The 21,230-nt window shown below is 34.6% G+C and overlaps 1 protein-coding gene across 3 annotated transcripts in view; it reads left to right on the forward strand.

Annotated features, from left to right (window-relative positions):
* PTBP3 (polypyrimidine tract binding protein 3) overlaps nucleotides 1–21,230 on the forward strand; it is a 101,103-nt gene that overhangs the window by 34,151 nt on the left and 45,722 nt on the right. For 2 of the 3 annotated variants that reach the window (XM_082843451.1, XM_082843450.1), the window contains exon 2: nucleotides 16,611–16,757. In XM_082843451.1, the coding sequence (XP_082699577.1) occupies nucleotides 16,623–16,757 (135 nt within the window). In that variant the 5' untranslated portion in view covers nucleotides 16,611–16,622. Of the gene's footprint in view, nucleotides 1–14,047; nucleotides 14,218–16,610; nucleotides 16,758–21,230 lie in introns of all 3 variants that reach the window. The other variant, XM_082843452.1, reaches the window with a different exon arrangement.

Below are 21,230 nucleotides of genomic sequence, written 5' to 3' on the forward strand. Positions count from 1 at the left end.
TGGGAGAGTGAACAGCCTTTATGTGAAGACCCTATAAGAGAAGTGAACCAGGTTCAGTTAAGACAAAAGATGTAAAAATCCAGTGAAGAGATTAAGAATGTTTGGGAATTGGTCAGCCATGGTACATTGCTCTAGAAGACTAAATGGAAGGATTTTGTAGGCAGGACAGCAGCAGGGGGTTTGTTCATGTGGAAGTGTGAACAGGGTACTTAGAGCAGGAGATTAAAGCAGCTTTCTCAAAAATGACCTGGCATCAGAATCACCCGGAGGGCTTGCTAAAGCACAGTTGCAGAGTCCATCCTCAGAATTTCTAATTCAGTAGATCTGGAGTGGGTCCTGAGAATTTGCATTTCCACAAGTTCACAGGTAATGATGATGCTGCCATATGAGGAACCACACTTTAAGAGGTAGTGCCAGGGAACCACACTTTAAGAGAACTGCTGAATGAAGGAAATGCTAGAAATCTGAACTTCCTAAACCTGATTATCCTCTTGATCTGGTAGGCTTTTAAGAAAATTTCGGCCCTTATTCCTAGAGTTAACAGTACATCTAGGGTGGGACCCATGTATTCTTTTTTTTTATAAATTTATTTATTTTTTAATTTATTTTTGGGTGCGTTGGGTCTTCATTGCTGCGCGTGGGTGTCTCTTGTTGCAGCGAGCGGGGGCTGCTCTTAGTTGCAGTGCATGGGCTTCTCATTGCGGTGGCCTCTCCTGCTGCAGAGTACGGGCTCTAGGCACGTGGGCTTCAGCAGTTGTGGTACTCAGGCTCAGTAGTTGTGGTTCACGGGCTCCAGAGCACAGGCTCAGTAGTTGTGGCGCACGGGCTTAGTTGCTCCGCAGCATGTGGGATCTTCCTAGATCAGGGCTCAAACCCGTGTCCCCTGCATTGGCAGGAGGATTCTTAACCACTGTGCCACCTGGGAAGCCCTTGTTCTTATTTTTAAAACTGAGGTCAGTTTGTTCGGTCATGTTTACAAACTACTGGGATGGATGACCAGAAGGACTGACATCCTGATTGATTGATTACTTAGGAAAAGAAGTATGAGCTGTGAGTTTAGCTGGCATCAGTAGTCTGCTGTGTTTTGCTTTTATGTTTTCAATTTCTTCTTGTATCCCATTCCATTCTAGGTTCAGTGTTTTTCTTCTTAAAGCACATTGTCTTTACTAGCTATTTCAGCAAAACTCTATAAATGGTAACCTCTTAGACTGACTAAAAATGTCTATTTTGATATTACTATTGAATGGTAGTTAGCTATTTAGAATTCCAGGTTGACAGTTATTTTCTCTCAGTACTTTGAAGGTATTGTTTTATTATTCTTTTGGCATCTGTTGTTGAGAAGTCTTTTGTCAATCTATTATTATTTTGTAGATAGTATTAGTTCTCTGTAGTTGTTTTAACATTTTTCTCTTTAATTTGTTCTGTGGTTTCTCTAGCTGTGTCTAGGTGTAGATCACTAGTTCTCAACCCTGGATGTTCACTAAAATAGCTTGGGAAGCTTTGAAGAAAATACAGACACCTTGACCTACTCCACACCAATTCCAAAATTACAGGAGGGGGAAGGGGGACCTAGGCACTGTTTTTAATTTGTTTCTAAAGTTTCTTAGGTGATACATGTAAGGTGCAGCCAGTGTTGAAGACCATTGCTGCAGACTTACTTTCATTTATTCTGTCTAGGAGTGACCCTACTTTCCAAAGAATTGTTTCCTTTTGGAACTCCAGTTAGACATATATAGGACCACCTCATTTAGTCCTGCAAGTTGTTTTAACCTCTTACATTTATTGTCACCTTTTTCTCATTAAGGTCTTGTATTTTGGATAATTTCCTTGAAATGGTTTTCTGATTCATTCATTATTTGTTCAGCTTTGTCTAATATGCTGTTTAATCCTTCTATTGAGTAATTGATTTCAAGGCATATATTTTTCATTTTTCTCTGTTTTACTTGATTCATTTTTAAAGATGATCTAGTTTTGTTGTTATTTAGAAAAACAGTATCATGGGTTTTTTTTATGGTTTCCATTGCTTTTTCCCCCTAATTTTTTAATTATTTAAAACAAAATTTTTATAGTCTCAGATTTTACAATTATGGAGTTCTTTAGGGTGCTAATATTACTTGGTTTTGTATCTGCTAGTATTTGCTTATGGTATATTATTTTTCCTTGATTCATAATTTTTGGTTGTGAGGTAATCTTTGGCTGAATTATTTTCTTCTTCTGTGAGAATCTTCAGGGAAGTTTTGTGTTTGCTCTGCTAGACTTGCTAGGGTATTACCAGCCCCTAACATGTCCTAATGTATATGTTAATTTATTGCTTTGGGGATTCCTACCAGAAGGGAAGAGAAAATTAAAAATCCAGACATTTACATTCAAATCCATGAACAGAGATAGACTTCCTTGTTAAATATCTGTGATACATGGAAAATTTCTAATTTTAGTTTGCCTTTTATGAGGGGTTGTTGGCCTGCTGAAGGGTTTGCCTGTTGATACGTAAAAACTTCTTTTTTTAGGTCACCTATACATTAAAAATACTTCTGTAATATTTGATTCAGTATTTGCAATTCTCTAAAAGCTTCAAAAACTAAAGATTTTGGTACTCCATTCCTTGACTTCTTTGAATAAATATTTCTGATTGATTTTGAACAAATTGTGTCAAATTTTTTAGGGCTCATTTATAAACAAGTTAAATCCCTTTGTAAGTTACTTAAGTAGTTCTTCAAAGACACAAATAATTTAAAAAATTACATTGATAATGCATAGCTAAAAGAAAGCCATGTATTGTGTTGAAAGATCTTTTTTGTATTCAGTACAGTCTTCATCACAAAATTTTTGTAGTTCAGTTAATCTAAATGTGGATTTTAAAATATTTGTAAAATTTGATGACTATAATTTTTCTTTCTATCTGTAGAATATTGCTTGTTTGGTAACAAGCTATGTGTGCACCAAATAGATTGCAGATACATGTCTACTTTATGGGACTGTCAGAACACTGTTTTTGCCATGACATCTTGCTGCACCAAAATTTATATTTGTATTATTACCCCAAAGAAGTTTTATTTTTAGCTGAGTTTTTTAAACTGAATTTTCATTAGTGTCACACATTTCACTTTTGATAGAATGACTTCCCAGAAACTTTCCTTTGATTCCATTGAAAGTATTTAATATTATACCATTATTGGGTAATAACTGATTTTCTAATGTTTGCAGATGATGATAAAACTGATACAATTTAACTGTTTGCAAAGTTCTGTTAGTGGTGTCAGTATATTAACGTCTGACACTTTATTGTTTACACATGGAGAAGAAACTTTGCAAGTTAAATTAATTCAGAATTACAGATTTATGGATTTACTATAAGATATAAAATGGAATGATTATAAACGTAATTGTATTTCATGTGTAACTGGCCCGTAATTCCCACATTTTCCACAGACTGGCAGCCTGGCAGCCAAATGAATAGCATAGGTAGAAGGTTGAATACTGATGGAAGGAGTTAGGAGCTATCCTTAGCTACTTGTGTCCCACTGCATTTCTTCTCTTTTTTTTTAATTTTTTTAAAGTTTAAAAAATTTTTTTAAATTTTCTTTTCAAATTGTTTTCTTTTTTTTTTTCCTTTGGTTGTGTTGGGTCTTCGTTACTGCATGCGGGTTTTTTCTAGCTGCGGCAAGCAGAGGCTACTCTTCATTGTGGTGCGCGGCTTCTCATTGCAGTGGCTTCTCTTGTTGCAGAGCACGGGCTCTAGGCACACAGGCTTCAGTAATTGCAGCATGTGGGCTCAGTATTTGCTGCGCACAGGGTTTAGGGCATGTGGGCTTCAGTAGTTGTGGCACGCGGTCTCAGTAGTTGTGGCCCACAGGCTCTAGAGTGCAGGCTCAGTAGTTGTGGCTCATGGGCTTAGCTGCTCTGCGGCATGTGGGATCTTCCCAGACCAGGGCTCAAACCCATGTCCCCTGCATTGGCAGCTGGATTCTTAACCACTGCGCCACCAGGGAAGTCCCCACTGCCACTGCATTTCTTTTCTTTTTTCTTCCTTCCTCCCTTCCTCCTTTCCTCCCTCCCTCCCTTCTTTCCTCTTTAAATCAAAGACTCTGTGTGTTGTCTGTGAAAAAGTCATGAAGAGATTCCGTCTCACTGGTTAACATTGGTTAACATTCAGATTTAATCACTGTACATGTGGTTTATAAACTACTAGATGAGAGCATGGCAAAAACTGGAAGTTAAAAAAATCAGTTGGATCTACTAAGCCTATTCTAGCTTATTTCAATGCAACTGTTAATTTTTTTTCAAAAGAGATGTTAAACTGTACAGGTTGCTAGAACAATGATGCCAATTGTGACTGTCCCAGGCAAACTGGTCGTTCTGCTTAGATATTAATATTCCTTAAGAATGTCTCTTAGCCTATAATGGACATACGAACTTTAAATTATTTTGTGTAGTTCTAGAACAGCCCCTCATTCCCCATTCCTTCCCCACAAAATCTTAGGATTCTGAAATGTTGATCTTTTTGTGTAATTATTTTTCCATCTGGGAATATGGCATGTGAGTCCATGGTTTTAGGTCTTATTTTATGTCCTTTGGTAATTATGAAAATGTTTTATACTTTTCTACATAAATCATATGCTTTTCCTCCTAAATTTAATCTTAGGAATTATGGCAGAGACTGTTTGTTGGGTACCCCAATACTTTCTATTTTCTTTAGCAACAGAGCTCAAATTTTTATCTGGGCACATTGCCACTCAGATTAAATGACTGCTTTTCCAGTCTTCCTTATAGCTAGGTGTGGTCATGTGATTGAGTGCTGTCTAATGAGATATAAGTGGAAGTGTTACTTCTGGGGCATCTCTGCATGTTTTTTTCCTCTTTCGTCTTGCTGCCTGTAGGAGTTCTAGCTTCCATCTGTGAGAAAAGTGCTCCAGAAACCTGCCCTTGAATCTGTTGGTGAATATTAAGCCACACGTGCCTTACCAGTAGGGGTGGGTATATCAGCTCTAGCATAAAAGCTATTCTAAACCCACCCTAACAAGACTTAAAAACAAGCTCCAAAACAATTACCTGATCTTAAAGTAACTTAACTTTTTTCCAGAAAGGAGTCTGGCACTTCATTTTTTCCAGAAAGGAGTCTGGCACTTTAAAGGAATAAAACAATTCCAGTGCTCACAATGTTGAGCATTCAATCAAAAATTGCAACCCATAGCTAGGAGAAAAATCAGTCCATAGAAACACACCTAGAAAATAACAGATGATGAAGTTAGCAGATTTGTACTTTGGAACAGTTATTAAAGTATGTGAAAGGATTTAAAGGAAAATATCAACATAACAGGGAGAAAATGAAAGCTAAAAATCGAATAGAACTTCTAGAGATAAAGTTATAATATCTAAAAAAAAAAACATGGCATGGCTGTAACAGCACTAATATTCTGTAAAAGAAATGATCAGTGAATTTAAAGACCACAATAGAAACTAAAGCACACAGACCAAAAGACTGAAAAAGAAATGAACAGAGCCTTAATAATCTGTAGAACAAAATTAAGTGGTCTAAACATGTGTATAATTGAAGTTCCAGAAAAAAAGTTGGGGGTGGGGAAACAAATATATCTGAAGAAATAATGACTGAAAATACTCCAGATATTGTGGAAACTGTAAAGCCACATATCCAAGAAGTTCGGTGAACCACAGGCAGGATAAACACAGTGAAAACCACACCAAATCTCCTCATAATCAAATTGCTGAAAACCAGGAATGCAGAACAAATCTTAAAAGTAGCCAGAGGAAAAAAGTCACATTTATTCAGAGAAACAAAGATAAGAGTAATGAGAGTGCTTGCCTGAAACTGCAAACCAGAAGACAGTTGAGCAACATCTTTAAAGTACTGTAGATAAATACAATGAAACAAATTCTATATCCAGTTAAAATATCTTTCAAAAATAAAGTTAAAATAAAGCCTTACTTGAGGCACACAAGAGCTGAGAGCATTTGTTAGTAACAGACTTACATTTTATGAAATGGAAAAGGAAATTCCTCAGACTTGAGGAAAATGATACCAGGTGGAAACTTGGATCTACACAAAGTGGTAAATATGTGGATATGTGACTTTTCTTTCTCAATTTTTTGGATAATTTAAAAGATGATTGAGGGATTCTGGGAAGATGGTAGAGTAAGAAGCACCAGGAGTCTGTCTTTCTACCTAGACAACAATTGCACTGGCAGAATCTGTCTATAACTAATTTGGAACTCTGGAGTCTTTTGAAGGCTTGCAAGTTCCAGGGGAAGACTTGGAAGGTAAATTGTGGTTAATTTTGGTCAATTTTAGCTCTTAGTGCAGCAGCAGCTACCCATCCCTCACGCTCAGTCGCATGGCAGGCAACTGTGTGGTTCCAGAGCAGCTTACAAATAGGAGCCAGGGTAGGCAAAAAGGACCTTGTCCTTCAACTTCAAGGGTTCTGTGCTCTGATTGCTGGTTGCTTCTTCTGATCATGCAGGTACGACAAAGAGGTAGGCAGCCATTGTTCTTGCATCTCCCGCTATTGTTGCAAGCCAGCACGCCCCACTCCCAATATATGTGACTTCCAGAGCATATAAAAGGCTGGTGCTTTCCACACCCTCCTCCCCTTCATTTTTTCTTTTTTTCCCCTTTTGGGAGCCAAAGATTGAAGACTAGGACATTAAAAAACAGCTGCATCTACAGGGAAAATTAGAAAGTGATAGTGCATGCCCAGGAAAAGGCTCAGAAGACGCCTGAGTAGAACTTAAATTTACACCTCAAGCTGATCCTTGGCGTAAACACAGTCTAAAACAATCAAAAACAATAACACAAATGAGAAAACCCCTAGAAAGGGGAAGAGTCTGATTTCCAGAGTTACCATATTCCCAAATTTGATGAAAAACATGAATATAAACATCTAAGAAGCTTAATGAACTCCAAGTAAGATGAATTCAATGAGACCCACACTGAGACACCTTTATAATGAAACTTTCAAAAGTCAGAGACAAAGAGAGAATCCTGAAAGTATCAAGAGAGAATCAACTTATCACATACAAGGGATCCTCAATAAGAATATGACCAGATTTCTCTTCAGGAACTTTGGACAGATGTCAGTGGGCCAATATATTCAAAGTGCTAAAAGAATAAAACTGTCAACCAAGTATCCTATGTTTGGTAAATTTTTCTTTCAAAAGTGAAAGAGAAATTTCCACATGAGCAAAAACTGAAGGATTTTATTACCACTAGATCTGCCCTGCAAGAAATATTCAAAGGAGTCCTTTAGGGTGAAATGAAAGGACACCAGACAGTAGCTACCAGACAGTAGCCATATGAAGATATAAAGATCTCAGTGAAGGCCCTTATAAAAGCCAATATTATTCTAACAGTGGTTTGTTAATCTACTTTTTGTTTTCTGTAGATTTAAGGGGCTAATACATTTTTTTAAAATTATTAATCTAAAAGCTACCAAGTGACTTGGTTTGTAACTCCACATTTTGTTTTCTAAATAATTTAGGAGACTAATGCATTAAAAGAATTGTTAGTTTGTGTTTCTGGGCACACACTGTATAAAGATGTAATTTTGTGATAATAATGGAAAGGGGTGGGGACAGAGCTGTAAAGGAGCAGAGTTTTTGTATGTTATTGAAGTTAAGCTGGTCTAAATTCAAATTAAAGTGTTATAACTTTAGGATGTTAAATGTAATCCCCATGGTAACCACAAAGAAAATAGCTATATGATATGCACAAAAGGAAATAAGAAAGAATACTTAGAGTAGTCAGAATCTTAGAGAATAGCATGGTGGTTGCTAGGGGCTGGAAGAAGGGAGGACTAGGGAACTACTTTTTAATGGGTATAGAGTTTCTGTTTTACAAGGTGAAAAGTACTGTGGAGATAGGTGGTGGTGATAGTTACACATTATGAATATGTTTAACACCACTGAATTCTACGTTTAAAAATAGTTAAGATAGCGAATTTTATGTGTATTATACCACAGTAAAAAATTATTTGAAAAAAAAGTATAGAATGCTCTCTATGGAAAGCTCCATAAGACACAATAAGTGAACAAAATAAGATGCAAAAAGAAAAATAGGTAATTGACTATTTAAAGCAAGATAATATATTTGGGGAGTTATAGCATATGTGAAAAGTATAATATATGATAGTAACACGAAGGATATGATAAGGAAAATAGACATATACTTTGAAAAGTTCTTACATAATACCTAGGTGTTATAATATTATTTTAAGGTAGACTGGGGTAAGTTAAAGATATGAATTGTCAATTTAACCCCAGAGCAGTCGCTTAAAAAAAAGTAAACAAAAAAAGTAAAGATTATAATTAAAAAACAGAGATTATCTGCCATTTATGTTCATGTTTTATGTGTGACATATTATGTTTCCTTGATAAATTGATCCCTTTATCATTATGAAATGTCTCACTTTATCTCTGGTGATACTCCTTTTCCTGAAGTCTACTTTGTCTGGTATTAGTACAGCCACTCCAGCTTTCTTGTGATTAGTGTTTACATATTTATGTGTTTTCATCCTTTTACTTGTAACCTGGATTTTATATTTTAAATGGGTTTCTTATTCACACCATATAATTGTTTTGCTTTTATCCAGACCATAATCTCTGCCTTTCAATTAGAATCTTTTTTTTTTTTTTTTTTTTTTTTTTTTTTTTTTTTTGTGGTATGCGGGCCTCTCACTGTTGTGGCCTCTCCCTTTGCGGAGCACAGACTCAGTGGCCATGGCTCACGGGCCCAGCCGCTCCGCAGCATGTGGGATCTTCCCGGACCAGGGCACTAACCCGTGTACCCTGCATTGGCAGGCGGACTCTCAACCACTGCGCCACCAGGGAAGCCCCTCAATTGGAATCTTTATGCCAGTTTCACTTAATATAATTATTGATGTAGTTGGGTTTAAGTCTTTTTTTTTTTTTTTTCCTTTGGCCATGCAATATGCAGGGTCTTAGTTCCCCAGCCAGGGATTGAATCTGCACCCCCCTAAGTCTTTCATCTTCCTATTTATTTCCTATTTGTCCCATATATTTTGTTCTGTTTTTCCTTTAGATTATTTTTTATATTCCATTTTATTTGTCATTTATTACTTTGTATTCCATTTATTTATATTACTTGATAAATATATGTATCCTAAATATATATATTCACCTAATTACAGAGCTTCAGAATACATAAAGTAAAACTAATAGAACTAAACAGAGAAATAGACAAATCCATAATTACAGCTGCAGATTTCAACACTCCTCTCTCAGTAATTGATAGTGTAGTAGATAAAAATCAGTAAGGATCCAGAGCAGGCATTAGCAAACTCTGCCCTGTGGGCCATATCCACTCCATTGCCCATTTTTATATTGCCCATGAGCTAAGATTGATTTTTACATTTAAAAAACATTTTATGTATTTATGTATGTATGTATGTATTTCGCTCTGCCTGGTCTTTGTCGCGGCATGCAGGATCTTCGTTGCAGCACGCGGGATGTTCAGTTGCAGTATGCGAACTCTTAGTTGCAGCATGTGGGATCCAGTTCCCTGACCAGGGATCAAACCCAGGCCCCTTACATTGGGAGCGCGGAGTCTTAGCCTCTGGACCACCAGGGAATTCCTGATTTTTACATTTTAAATGGTGAAAAACACAAAGAATATTTTCTGATAAATGAAAATTTTCTGATACATGAAACTTATATAAAATTAAATTTTGCTGTCTATATATAAAACTTTATTTGAACACAGTCATACTTATTTATTGGCTTGGCCGAAAAGTTCGTTTGGGTTTTTCTGCAAGATGTCAGCTATGGCTGTTTTCATGTTACAACTGCAGAGATGAATAGTTGGTTCAGAGCCTGTATGGCCCACAAAAGTCTAAAATATTTATGTGACCCTTTAGAGGAAGTTTGTAGATCACCTAATATAGAAGTTTTCAACACTATCAACCAGCTTGACCTCATTGACATATGGAACAGTCTCCTGCACACCATCAGCATACATATTCTTTTCAAGTTCACATGAAATGGTCAGCAAGGTAAACTATATGCTGGGTCCTTAAGTCTCAGTAAATATGAATGCATTAAAATTATGCATTAGAATTGTATTAGTAGTTTTAAGAAATGATCCTCAAATATGTGAGAAAAAAATCTCCAGTTGCTTGGAAAAAGAAAGTAACACTTAATCCATGGATCACATAAGAAGTCACAAGGGAAATTAGAAGATATTTTAAAGTGAATTAATATGAAAACACAACTTACTAAAGTTTGTAGGGTTCAGCTAGAGCTGTTCTTAGAAGGAAATTTACAGCTTTAAATATTTTATTAGAAAAAAGTCTAAAATGAATGATCTAAGCTTCTAAGTGTAGCATAAGAAGAACAAATTAAACCCCAAGTAAATAGAAAATATTAAATATAAAAACAAAAGTTAATGACATAGAAAATGAGGATTAATGAAACCAATAGCTGTTTTTTTAATAGATCAATAAAATTAATAAACCTCTAGGTAGGTTTATTAAAAAAAGACAGAAATTACCAATATCAAGAACTATCCTGTAGACATTAAAAAGATATTGTTATGGACTGAATGTTTGTGTACCCCCAAAATTCATATGTTTAAGCCCTAACCCCCAATGTGATGCTATTTGGAGATGGGGTCTTTGGAGTGGGGCCCTCACTGGGATTAATGTCTTTATAAGAAGAGATGCCAAAGAGCTTGCTTTTTCCCTCCACCCCTGCCATGTGAGGACCATGTGAAAAGGTGGCTGTCTATAAGCCAGGAAGAATCCTTACTAGAAAGTGACCATGCTGACCCTTGATTTTGGACTTCTAGTCTCCAGAACTGTGAAAAAGTAAATTTGTATTGTTTAAGCCACTCTGTCGTATTTTGTTATGGTGTCCTGAGCAGGCTAAGATAGATATCAAGTGAATATTGTGAACAATTTTAAGCCAATAAGTTTGACAGTTTAGATGAAGTGGACCAATTCCTTGAAAAACACAGGTGCAAAAGAAATAGAAAACCTAAATAGCCCTGTACTTGTTTTAAATATCAAATTGATAATTTAAAAGTCCTTCAAAAAAACAAAAAAGTCCAGGTTCAGTGGTTTTTTGTGGCCATATGGGTTATTTGTCAAAGGTTGTCATACTCTGCATTTAAAATGCAGGTGGATTTTACTATACCTAAAGAATACCCTAATAAAGTTGAATTTTTAAAAAGATCCATATTTCTAGGATAGTTTTCTTGGTAGATCCCTTCAGTTTTGAGATGGGAATATATGAATTTTTAAAAAGTCTCTTCCACTTATCTCTTTGGAACATAATATGTAGTAGGCATTCAGGACTTTTCATTATATTCAAAAAATACAAGATTTATGCAAGCTAAGTATTTTGAATGCTTATTTTCATAATACAATTTTGGAAAAGTCTGTGGTGTATCCTTTTGTACAGGGAATAATTTGTCAAAGTTATGTATTCAGTGCATTGCAATTTTCTTGTTTCCTCTTTTATTAAATTATAATGCCATATAATTGCTTATATGCATTTTTCATTTTTAGATTGTTATATTTATCAAGTCTTTAGATATAACCTTTTTGGGTCATCTAGATGAGTAGTTCTTAGGCTTTTAGATTACACAGAATAATAAAATTTTCAATTAATGTTAAGCAATGTCAATTTTGCAAAGTAAGAACATCAAGAGAAAAAAATCCACTGTTGTCCACAATCATTATTTTAGCACCAAAAAAGTAGAAAGAACATACTTTCCAGGTAAAATAAGCCCTCCTAAGAAAATCAAGACATAGATTATTGATCACTTTGTACTAGGCATTACACCTAACATTTAAATGTTATCATATTTAATTTTCCAAATACTCATACTACATTTTCCAAATACTGTTATTATACTCATTTTATCGGAGAAGAATCTCAGGCTCAGTTATGTCAGAACAAGATGTGTGATTTCATAGCCCATGCTCTGAACATAGTCTAGGCACTTTTATAATGCAGAACATTAACAACCTAAAATGGTAATATATTTGCATAATTCTTGATAAAAATTTGTCACCATAGGTCTTTATTTGATAGTTCAGTGCAAGCTCAAATAGCTCGTATAGGTATTCATTTTTTCTCACACATAGTTTTACGGAGATTCTGAACACCTCAGTTAAAGAAACAACCTTCTTAATGTTCATTCATTCATTTTGGAATATTCTGGGTAAACTTACAAAAGCCTTTGGCCTTTAGTATGTTTTTCTAGTCTTTAACACTTTGTGCTGGTTAGAACGCACAAGGTGGTGGTATTGTTGTCTAGCCATCTAGGCTTACAGGGAGGGAGGGTGCAGAAAGGCACTTCATGCTTGGCTTTCACTCCTGTCCACGAGGTGATATTTGGCATTTAATCTAGTGACAGTATTATCATTATAATCCTCATAAAGACACTTTGAGATTTTTGTGGTTAAGAAAATTACCTTTAAACTTAAGTTTGAATAATGCTTTTATCACTTGCTAGCTGTGTACAAAAATTATTTAATCTCTGAACCTCTGTCTCTTCATCTGTTAAAATTAATAATATTTAACTTAGTATATTTTTGTCAACTCCAGTGAAACAGTGTAAATGAAAACAGCGTGAAAACTAGAAACTAATGGACATTTTAGGTAGCTGGAATCCTGTCAGGGTTTTTAGAGCAGGATAATGACATGATACATCTGTTTAGGTTGATATGATATTGGATCTGAGTGGAAGTGGGGGAGGGGTGAAACTAGAGGAAGGGAGAGGTCCTGTAAGGACCTCTAGGAATTGATGGTATTGGGGTCCAGGTAGGATGTTGCCTGCATTCATGAACATAGAGAATTTGGGAGCAAGTGCTGGTTTTGGTATTAAGTCAACCTATTTACCTGTAAGCAAGTTGAGTTCTGTGCCACAGCTATGGGTACAAAATACTGCCATATAATTTTTAGGTGGTCCTCATGAAATTTGTTTATTTAGGATCACAGACACCTGATTGTAAAGTTTCATTAGTGTTTAGAAAAATGATAATCTTAGGTGTTTGGAAAGATTATATTTTCCTCCTAATACTGCTAAGTATTTTAGTATTAAAAAAAACACTGTAATGAAACTTTTGGCTTTCAGATAATTTGCATTCAGTCTTACTTGGTGCTATTTCTGGGAGAAAAACATTTCTGAATCTTATGTACATAAATTTGAGTACTTGTTACAGGCTTGTCAGTTCTAGTTATTGTCACTGTTAAAAGATAGGCTTTAAATAAAATTTGGCTGTAAACTGGCATAATGGATTTCTTAATTTTACAGCAGTGGTTCTCAAACTTTAGGTTGCTTCAGAATCATCTGGAGAGCTTGTTAAAACACAGTTACTGGGATGTTTCTGATTCAGTAGGTCTGAGGTGGGGCTAAAAATTTGCATTTCCAGAAAGGTGATAATGCTTATGTTAAGAACTGCCTGTTATATCATAAGGAATAAGATTATCCTAAGAAACCACAATTTATGTTCTAAAAGTACTTTAAAAAATAGATTGGTAAAAATTATATGATGCCCAAGAAATAAACTTATTTTCATAAACATGCATCTCAAATCCAAATCCTCGTAGGGTGTGATAAATATAAAATTTTTATTACTGTCTTTCCTAAAAGTTATTTTTCTTATTTGTTTAATTAGTAATAGGACAAATTAGAAAAATACCTTTAAAATACATTAAAGATATTATAAAGACTGTTCTCTATTCACAACAAATAGTTAACTATTTAGAGGTTTTGATACCTCTAAATATGTAATTCATTTACCCAGCACTTTTCCTTGACGTTAAAAATCAGAGTTCAATTTTTAAAAAATATAATACCTGTAGTGAAAAATCAACGCATTCATTGAAACGTGGATGGTTTTGTTTTCCACTGTCTTCTACTCTTCTCACATCAGCCCCGTACGTAGTTCATGAATTTCAAAACCTGAAACTCTTGGAATATCAAATGTCAAATGTGATGATATGGTTAATGTAATATGTCAGCCCAAATCAGTTTCAGTAATTTTTTAAAAAATCTTATATTTTTTAGCTAATGGGAATGACAACAAGAAATTTAAAGGAGATAGACCTCCCTGTTCGCCTTCCCGTGTTCTCCATCTTCGCAAAATTCCAAGTGATGTCACCGAAGCAGAGGTCATATCATTAGGTCTACCATTTGGCAAAGTAACTAATCTTTTGATGTTGAAAGGAAAAAGCCAGGTATGTAAGTTTTAAAGACTGACCCACAGTTATTATCTCTGAGTGTTAGTGATAAAATGATTTTTAGGGGAATTACCTGGCAGTCCAGTGGTTAGGACTCCGTAGTTTCACTGCCAGGGGTACAGGTTCAATCCCTGGTGGGGGAACTAAGATCCCACAAGCTGCAAGGTGTGGCCAAAAAAAAAAAAAGATTTTATTTTCTTGAATTTTTTTTTTCCCCCTAAATTTCATTCTATTTAAATAGTTTTTTAAATAGAACTTTTTAATGACAGGAAGCAGCAAACAAAAATGTTAATATAGGAAACAGGATTATCTCTTATTCATTGACTTGTTAACAAACATATTTTATATTCTTAATTACAAAATGGTTTATGAAAATATCCTGTGATTATCAGAAGAGATTGGATTGATTACCATCAGAGATTGGATAATGATGTCTGATTCAGACTCCTCTATCTTTAGTAAACTATTTAACATCCCTGTTTAATGCAGATGAGGTTATTAAGAACTGGAGAAGTTAAATAATATGTCTTAGTATTCAGCCCTTGTTGTGTTTACACATTTTTCTTGTATCTTTTGGAGATAGTGCATGCACTTGGATCTTTTTATCACAGATGCCACTATTGAGAATAGTATGGTTTGCACGGTTTGAAAGAGCCAACATGACCGTGTCTAATGGCTGTGAAATGTCTAACTGCCATGTGTTATGTACATTATCGTGTTTCATATAGTGTATCCTATGTTTTATGTCAAATAGCTCTGAGAGGCAGCAGGCAATGTCACACTTTCCTTTGTTTCTGCAGTTGGTTCTAGGTTTATATTTATCTGTAGTGCTAATTGACTGTTATGTTAATTGCTTGTCTTTTGATCATAAATCCTGTTTAGAAAATATCTTGTTAGTAATTACTTCAGGAGATTCTGTTGTGAGTCACTAGTAGTACTTGTAAGCATAATCTTTCCTATGGTTCTTGTAGGTGGAGTGTTGAGGACAGAGTAGGGGTTATTTTCACCAGCCTTTCTGTGGGTAGTGACCTTCGGTTTTCTCCCCACCCTACATTATGAAAATTGATCCCTTTGGATGCTTTAGGAAAACATAAATAATTCTTTTACTGGACTCCATGTAGAAAAATTTATTTTTACATATGAATTTTTAGGTTGTATATACATTTAGGAAAAAATTCCTGTGATAAGAATCATATTCCAAAGACATTGTTCAGCTTTTCCTTTGTGTGACTGATGTTAGACATTGCAGGAGTTTAGAAACATTTAGAAAGGAGTTTGCAGGAAGAGACTCTCCCCATATAATGAATATTATTAGAATACAGTTTACAAATTCTTTGTTGAAAAGATTATTAAAAACCAGATAGTTAGGAAATATTGCCATAGCTATTTTTGTTACCTTGATCATTTTTATCCACTTCTCTTAGAAATATTAGAAAAAGTGTATTATTGATACAATTGGATAGCAACTTTAAAGTGTGTTGTGGACATCTATACCTTTTAGATAGTATAAATGACTCGAAGTCTGTTTTATTCCTCAAAGACAGTGATTTGGATCAGGGGTTCTTCCTGCATTTTAAATTTGAGATGTTCTTATAGGTAGTTCTGAGGGCTCAGAACGCTTAGTCAAGATGTCTATATTTTATCTTCTTAACCATTAAGATAGGGTGATAAAACCTGCCACCTTAAAGGTCTGTAAGTATCCTATTCCTGTCATAAGTTAATGGGAGTCCTGACAGCTAGGAGAAGCTTTATACAGAATAAGACATAAATACCAAGGAGCTTCTTCCATCTCAGTTCTTCTTGTGTTAGTCTTCAAATAGCTAATATTAGTACAGTGATTGCCAATATCCAAAAAAGGTCACTTGAATGACCCAAAGCAATATTGACTTAATGTAAGAAGTTCTCCCATTTCCCTGATTTGTACAGTTGAGCCTTTGCACCTGAATGCTCTAATTGTATTCATAAATGGCTGTTTTATAAAAAGGTAGAGAAAAGCAAATCATTATGCCTCATCTCTGTTTGAGAATTTTTTAGGAAGAAACTGAAAGCTACTACTATTTATAGTAGTGATGCACACGTTTATTTTTGCCTTTTTAATTATTTCTAGATTTTAGAAGAAACAGAAATAAGAAGAAAACCAAAAACCACATAAAATCATTTAATCAACTGGCCATTTCCCAATCCCAAATCGTTTATTGAACCCAACTTTTTTCAATTATGTTTTCAGTTACTGTCAATGATACACTTTGAAACAAGTCTTTTCATCCCCTTGGGGACAATGTGATTTCTCTTGAGAATACTGAGTTTAGAGCAAGCTGGAATGACAAAGTAGTTCTTAGCTGCCTTTCAAAAACATGAGCTTTCACTTTACTTTCTTGTGTTTATTGCAGGCTTTCTTAGAAATGGCTTCTGAGGAAGCTGCTGTTACTATGGTGAATTATTACACTCCTGTTACTCCTCACCTTCGAAGCCAGCCTGTTTTTATTCAGTATTCCAATCACAGAGAACTTAAGACTGACAATCTACCTAATCAAGCTGTAAGTATTAAAGGTATTTCTAAAAATAGTTATAAGAACACATGATATAATAACTTAAATTTAATTTTCTGTTTTTCAGAGGAAAAAAAATCATGTGTTTTTCTTCATCTTAGCATGCTCTACTGGTAAAGATTGTTTATGTAAATTCTTACCCAAAGACTTAAGAATAAGAAAGCACTGCCATTTGGAAGTAAGTTTGAAGATATGGTGTTAGAAATGGCAGATATTTAGTTTTCCCTTGAAACTGTTTTCATGAGTGGAAAAAAACATACATTGTTATGTCTCTCTTAAAAATCTCAGATCTGAAAGGAACTGTAGAAGTCAATCCTTTTCTTTTTACAGAACATGTAACGTTTGTGTGTTTAGAAGTCAATCCCTTCTTTTTACAGAATATGTAACAAAGGCATTGAGAAGTTGAGTGATGCTTTTATTGTAATGTTAAGTAACTGAACTTAAGATGTTAGTAAGAATTTGTATAGATATGTTCATTAAATGAATTTTGACTCTCCAAGGTGAATGTGGAATATAGAACATGAACATTTCTTACCTAATTTTCCAGTTTTTATTTTGATATAATTCATGTTCAAACTTCTGTGTCTCTCCAGGTTGATTTTTAAGTAGCTAAAATAGTAATTTGAAGTAACTTCAGGGTAGGAAAAATTTATCCACAAAGCAAGTACATTTTAAGAAAGGTTTTTTTAATTATGTTGAGAGCAATTTGGCCATGATACTCTTGCTCTAGGCAAAAGAACTCCTTCAGCTCTTTGACTCTGTGTTGAAAGTCATTATAATGCAAGCTGCTGAATTTATAGTTTTCCACATTTTTAGAAACAGTGACATTTCCTGCACACAATCCTTAACTTATCTAAGAGATATTAATGGCCTATAATAAACTATCTAAACTTAAGAGTAAATGAAATGTTAGATATTTTTAAATAGTATAATTTTTTTTAATGAAAAATTGCCTTGTAAGTAGGGTACATGCTCATGGTAAAACATTCAAACAATCCAGAAAAATAAAAAATAAAACAATCCAGTTACCCAGATATAACTAATTAACTAACATTTTGCTAACATTTTACTGTGTACCCCTTCTCTATTCAGGTTATTGTCTATGTATATAATTTTATACCAATGGAATCCTAATAGTTTGAAAACTACTGAAAACTAATTATTTTTTCTCTACAATATGTCAGGGATGTTGTTTCATGACAACAAATATAGAATTACTTCATACTTTTTATTTTATTTTTTTACTTCATAATTTTTAAATGACTGCATAATACTCTCTTCAAAAGGGCAGCCATAATTTATCCCGTTTCTTTTCTTTTTTTAATTTAACATCTTTATTGAAGTATAATTGCTTTACAATGTTGTGTTAGTTTCTGCTGTGTAACAAAGTGAATCAGATATATGTGTACACATATCCCCATATCCCCTCCCTCTTGCATCTCCCTCCCACCCTCCCTATCCCACCCCTCTAGGTGGTCACAAAGCACCGAGCTGATCTCCCTGTCCTGTGCTATCCAGTTTCTTGTTGTTAGATTGAGATTGTTTGCCATGTTATGCTCTTACAAATAGTACTACAGCAGCATCCTTACATATCTTGGCACACATGCAGCATTATCTTATTTGTGTTTCTGACAACAAAATTGCTGGGACTAAGCCTATGCATGTTTTATGTTTCAGTATATGTTGCATGATTGCTTTCTTTAAAGCTCGTTTGCTGATTTAGGGTGCCACTGATAATATATGAGCAAGCAGTTTTCCTGTCCATCTGTGTTAATATGCTAGTTAACAAATTGTATCTTATTGTTTACTCTCTTTTATTTAATAACTTGTAAAGTATTTATAGTGATTTCTGTTAATGCAGTTTTTCCCCGATTTTTTCAATTGTGGTAAAATATATATAACGTAAAATTTACCACTTTAACCATTTTTAAGTGTATGGTTCAGTGGCATTAAGTACATTTTCATTGTGCAACCCATCACCACCATCCATCCCCAGAACTTTTTCATCTTCCCAAACTGAAACTCCATACCTGTTATACACTTATTCCTCATTTCCCCTACCCCCACCCTGGCAGCCACCATTCTGTATACTTTCTGTCTAGAATTTTGTCTGCTAATGCAATTTTAAAAATATTTTTATATAATAGTCAAATCTCTGAAGTTGTATTATGGTCTCTGACATGGGTACCATACTCATAAAAACCCAGTATAGCAAGATTAAAAACATTGTTTTTACCTATATTTTCTTATACTTTCATGTTTTGGTTGTTTTTATTTGTAGTGTTTAAATCTTTGTTTTGTTAAGAATATTTTGTGGGTGGAGAGTGAGGCTTTGGTCTTTCTCTTAACTCCCAGTGACCAGTTTCTCTTTTGTTGTAGTTGAATAACCCATTTATCAATATTATCCATTCATGGGACTTCCCTGGCAGGCCAGTGGTTAAGACTTTGCCTTCTAATGCAAGGGGTGTGGGTTCGATCCCTGGTTGGGGAGGTAAGATCCCACATGCCTCGTGCCAAAAAACATAAAACAGAAGCACTATTGTAACAAATTCAATGAAGACTTTTTAAAAAATGATTCACATCAAAAAAAATCGTAAAAAATATATATATATCCACTCTTGTGAAACTTGTCTTTTGTCATGGTCTAGTTTTCCATACACAGACTATGCATATTTACAACCCGCATATATACACTTGTTAGACACGACTACACATTCTGCTTGCGTGACCCCCATCTACCCTCATGTGTGTGTGGCTCACATGGTATGCAGTCCATGTCTAATATGGACTACCTTTTGGATTCTGTTCTGTTCCATTCCTAATTCAGTGTCCCTAAGGCTTAATATGTTGTAGGGCAAGGCCCTATTCTTTACCCTCTCTTTTTAGAAATTAAATGGATAATATGTTTTGTTTATTTCTCAGGATGTATTAGAATTATTTTGATAACTCCTAACCCCAAAAAACACAGAATTGGGTTGATTTGATAGATTTATTTGTAGATAATTAACATGTCTATATTGCTAACTGATCCTTTTGAGGAGGAAGTTATATTTTATTTCCTATCTTTCAGAAGAATTTTTAATTCTCCTTCATGTAAGTCATGCAGTTTTCACATTAGTGTTATTCCTAAATATGTTAAATTCTTAAAGATGATATAAACAATAAAACTCTTAAAGACTGGATTATTCCAAAGGGAAACAGTGAGAAATCCCAGTTGCTTGGCAACCAAAGCCAGCCCAAATGACCTAGTTTATTCTTAGATAGCCTTGATTTCTTCCCAGTACCCTTTCCGTTTTGTTACTTTTGTCCATTTTTTGCATTGGTGTTTGATAAAATAATATTTTTGTTTTATTCAGAGTCCTACACCAAAGCTGAAGTCAAAATTGAAGGTCCTGTTTACATATATAAAATGTACCAGATGTTTTTTTATTCAGGCAGCCCTCAGAAACTGATAAATTACTGTTTCATTCTCTTCTCTTTGAATAGCAAGATATCCCAAAACATGCACATAACTTCTTTTCCAGCTTATGGACATACTTGGCAGAGGGTCAGGTGAATATCAAGTATCTTTGTCCCTTGGTTTAAGCTAAAATTATAGCTAAAAAATTTAGATCCTATTTTGAGGTACAGCATTTGAGGAGTGGTTGTATTAATATGATTCATTTTTGTATAGACAGTTTTTCTTGACCTTGTGGGTGGAAGTTTATAAATTTGCAAAGAGATGACCGTGGAAGGATTTTCCCTTAAAAAATTTCCCAAAAAATCATCCAACGGAACACTTAAGATCTGTGAATTTTGTTGTATATTCATTTCCATCTCAATTTTAAAAATGGCTTCTTCACATTATCCAGGCATGTTTAAATTTTACATGAAGTATATATACCTCCCCCACCTCAATAAAATATTTGTTGATTTTTCCATCATACTACTGCTGTTTCCTTTACCACTAGTTAATGTAACCATTCCGGAGGGTTTGTTGCTGAAACATTTAAAACTATCCCATAATAAGAATTCTGCTGCCTCATAATGTTTAGTATCAGATACACAGAAAATATGTCTTCTGTGTATCTGAAATATCTCTTCATGTTAAGAAGACATTTCTTTTTTTCCCCCCCTCACTTTTCTGTTGTCCTCAGTGGAAAGTATGCCTCCACTTTCATTTTTTTTTTACTTAAATATTTTTGCCTAATTAAAAATTGAAACTGTAGAGTTAATTATTAAATAATCTTTTTCTCAGACTTTTATTGTCAAAATAATTTTTTTGCATGCCTGCTATGCAGAGACTTTTGTACTCAATGCTCTGTGAAGTACTAATGCAGAGTATATTGACAACTCTAGAATGATATGGACAATATATACCATGGCTTCTCATGTTTCTCCACTGTGGTATCTTCTATGCCAAAGAGGAAAGAGTGAAGGAAGAGAAACAACAACAGTAGCAACAATAACAGTAATATAGCA

This window comes from Leucopleurus acutus, assembly GCF_964270905.1.
Source record: "Leucopleurus acutus genome assembly, chromosome: 7".
NCBI classification, from domain to species: Eukaryota; Metazoa; Chordata; class Mammalia; order Artiodactyla; family Delphinidae; genus Leucopleurus; species Leucopleurus acutus.